The sequence below is a fragment of the Branchiostoma floridae genome, chromosome 1 (assembly GCF_000003815.2).
Source record: "Branchiostoma floridae strain S238N-H82 chromosome 1, Bfl_VNyyK, whole genome shotgun sequence".
Lineage (NCBI taxonomy): Eukaryota > Metazoa > Chordata > Leptocardii > Amphioxiformes > Branchiostomatidae > Branchiostoma > Branchiostoma floridae.
In genome coordinates, this window is record NC_049979.1 from 12,269,027 (window position 1) to 12,271,475 (window position 2,449).

General features: G+C 45.9%; 1 protein-coding gene across 3 annotated transcripts in view; it reads left to right on the forward strand.

Moving 5' to 3' along the window:
* Positions 1 to 2,449, forward strand: part of LOC118426998 (von Willebrand factor C and EGF domain-containing protein-like) — a 13,464-nt gene that overhangs the window by 1,645 nt on the left and 9,370 nt on the right. For 2 of the 3 annotated variants that reach the window (XM_035836641.1, XM_035836636.1), the window contains exons 3-5: positions 394 to 449; positions 1,126 to 1,305; positions 1,547 to 1,726. In XM_035836641.1, the coding sequence (XP_035692534.1) occupies positions 394 to 449; positions 1,126 to 1,305; positions 1,547 to 1,726 (416 nt within the window). The remainder of the gene's footprint in view (positions 1 to 393; positions 450 to 1,125; positions 1,306 to 1,546; positions 1,727 to 2,449) is intronic. The other variant, XM_035836646.1, reaches the window with a different exon arrangement.

Below are 2,449 nucleotides of genomic sequence, written 5' to 3' on the forward strand. Positions count from 1 at the left end.
TAGCAGCTGCGCATGACACGTTTTATTGTGAAAAAGTATTGCTCGAAGGCTAATTGCAGTAGCCAAAAGGCTATGTTTAGGTATACGTGTTGACGTCAGTTGGTTTCTCAGGTGGAAACGATCATTTCAACATACAAATCATGCATTATGAACGATGAAAATTCACATGTAACTATCTTTTTAAAGATGTTTCTGACACTCGATTTCCTTTAAATGTTTCTGTTAGTAGTGAACAAAACTTAAGGCATTGCCATTGTTTTTTTTAGATTATAGAAATACTAGTTCAACTTCCTTGTGCTTGACAAATGTACCATTACCCATGTGATAGGAGACACAAGTACATTTTAGAACTCGCTATGAAAAAAAAAAACTAATTCGCTGACGTTATTTCAGCTCGTAAGGGCTGCTGGTACAATGACGTCTTCATTCCGGTGGGGAAAAAGCACAAGGTGAGAGCTAAGACTGATACTTTTCTGCCAGAGTTGTCATAAGAGCGGACAGAGAAACAACGTTTATCAGAAGCAGACGAAATCAACTGTTTAATGTTTTCGGGTTGGTTTCCAAGTAGCCGGTTATAACGTTAGCTCTCCGAATTAAGGCACTCATCTTTTGAGTAGGTAGGCCATGTGGTAGTAGAGTTTACTTTCACACAACCAGTTAATCTTACCTGCTGACTTTTCGATGCCTGTCAGGCATCTTCTTCAGAACTTCTAACCGGAGTTCTGCTTGTCATCGCTATATGTAGCCGATGTAAGTGAACACTCAGATACACAAAATCTCAGAAACGACAGGCATCATGAGAGAGTAGACACTAGATCCGCGGTACTGACCACATTGCCAGGAATAACATTAACTGGGAAAGGGCCAAGGTAATTGACAGATAAGACAAAAGGCGTATTCGATTAAAAGAGCAGTCTGGATAAGGAAGTCAGACCCAATTATGAACCGTGAAGGAGGAGGGGGAGGTTACAAACTTAGCCACGTTTGGAATTGTGTTTTCGCCGTAAAAGCGCCACCTATATCGGCTACATATAGGCCCTGAGGAGAAGATGTCTGACAGGCATCGAAACGTCAGCAGGTAAGGCTTCAAAAAGTGTTCCATTCACAACTGTCTCCCTTCTACAGCCGGACGACTGCACGACCTGCACCTGTGAAGCCGCCGGAGCGGAACCGGAGTGTGTGGCCATTGCCTGCATAGCTTTGTACTGCCCCAACCCCGAGTACATCCCGGGACAGTGCTGTCCGGTCTGTCCACCCGGATGCATGTACGGGGACGTCTTCATCGCTGTGGGGACCACTTATCAGGTCAGTGGATCACATGTCCCAGATAGCCTGTGGCGTCCTCCGTCTAGAGCTGTTCATAGATGGTTCAAGGATCCTGATGTGAAATTTTATTTCACTGATGGACAATTAAAATCCAGTCCATATCTCTACAGTGTCTGTAGAATGAGAAGTTTGACACTCGACAGTTTGAGTACTGTATTAGTTCCCTATAAAGTTGGACTCAAAGTTTGATTACCTCTAGCGTTTTTTTTCATGACTACAGCCGGATCCCTGCACGTGGTGTTCCTGTCAAGAAGACGGAGGAGAGGTGGCGTGCGCCGTCGTGGACTGCGCGCGTCCGCTGTGCCCCGAACCCGAGTACATCCCGGATCGGTGCTGCCCGGTCTGCCCACCCGGTTGCATGTACGGGGACGTCTTCATTGCTGTGGGAGACACTTATCAGGTCAGACCTGGAGCTGACAGAACTGTTAACTAAGAAAGATGGTAGTAAAAAAAGATACCTTGGCGAAGGCTTCACATAATTATAGATTGTGTAAATGGCGTGGTTTTCATTGTTTTCCTAGTTCACCTGTTCAATGACCAAATGTGCCAGATAGCCTGTGGTGTCCTCCGTCTCTGTGCAGGGGTAGTTGACTGGTCCTGATGTAAGAAACTATTGTCATTGTGGGGAAATCTTTATCCCTGTGGGGACCACTCATCAGGTCAGACCTGGGACTGTTAGCTAAGAAATATGGTAGTAAAAAAAGATACCATGGCGATGGCTTCATATAAATTATGCAAATGGTGTGATTTTCATATTTCCCATTCATTGTTTTCTTCTTAAGTTCACTGGTGCATTAACATAATGTGGCAGATAGCCCTGCGATTTCCCCGTCTCTGTGTAGGGGTGGTTGACTGATCCTGATGTAAGAAGTAATTGCTATTGCATATTAAAGACAGCCGACAGTTTGAGGGCTGTGTCAGTACCCTATAAAGCTAGACTTAAAGTTTGATTACCTCTAGTGTTTCATTCATGCCCCCCCCCCCCCCTCACCCTTTACAGCCAGATCCCTGGACGTGGTGTACCTGTGATGCTCGACGGAGCAGAGCCGCTGTTTGCCGTCCAGGCCTGTGCCCTTCCGCTCTGTCCCGAACCCGAGTACATCCAGGATCGGTGCTGCCCGGT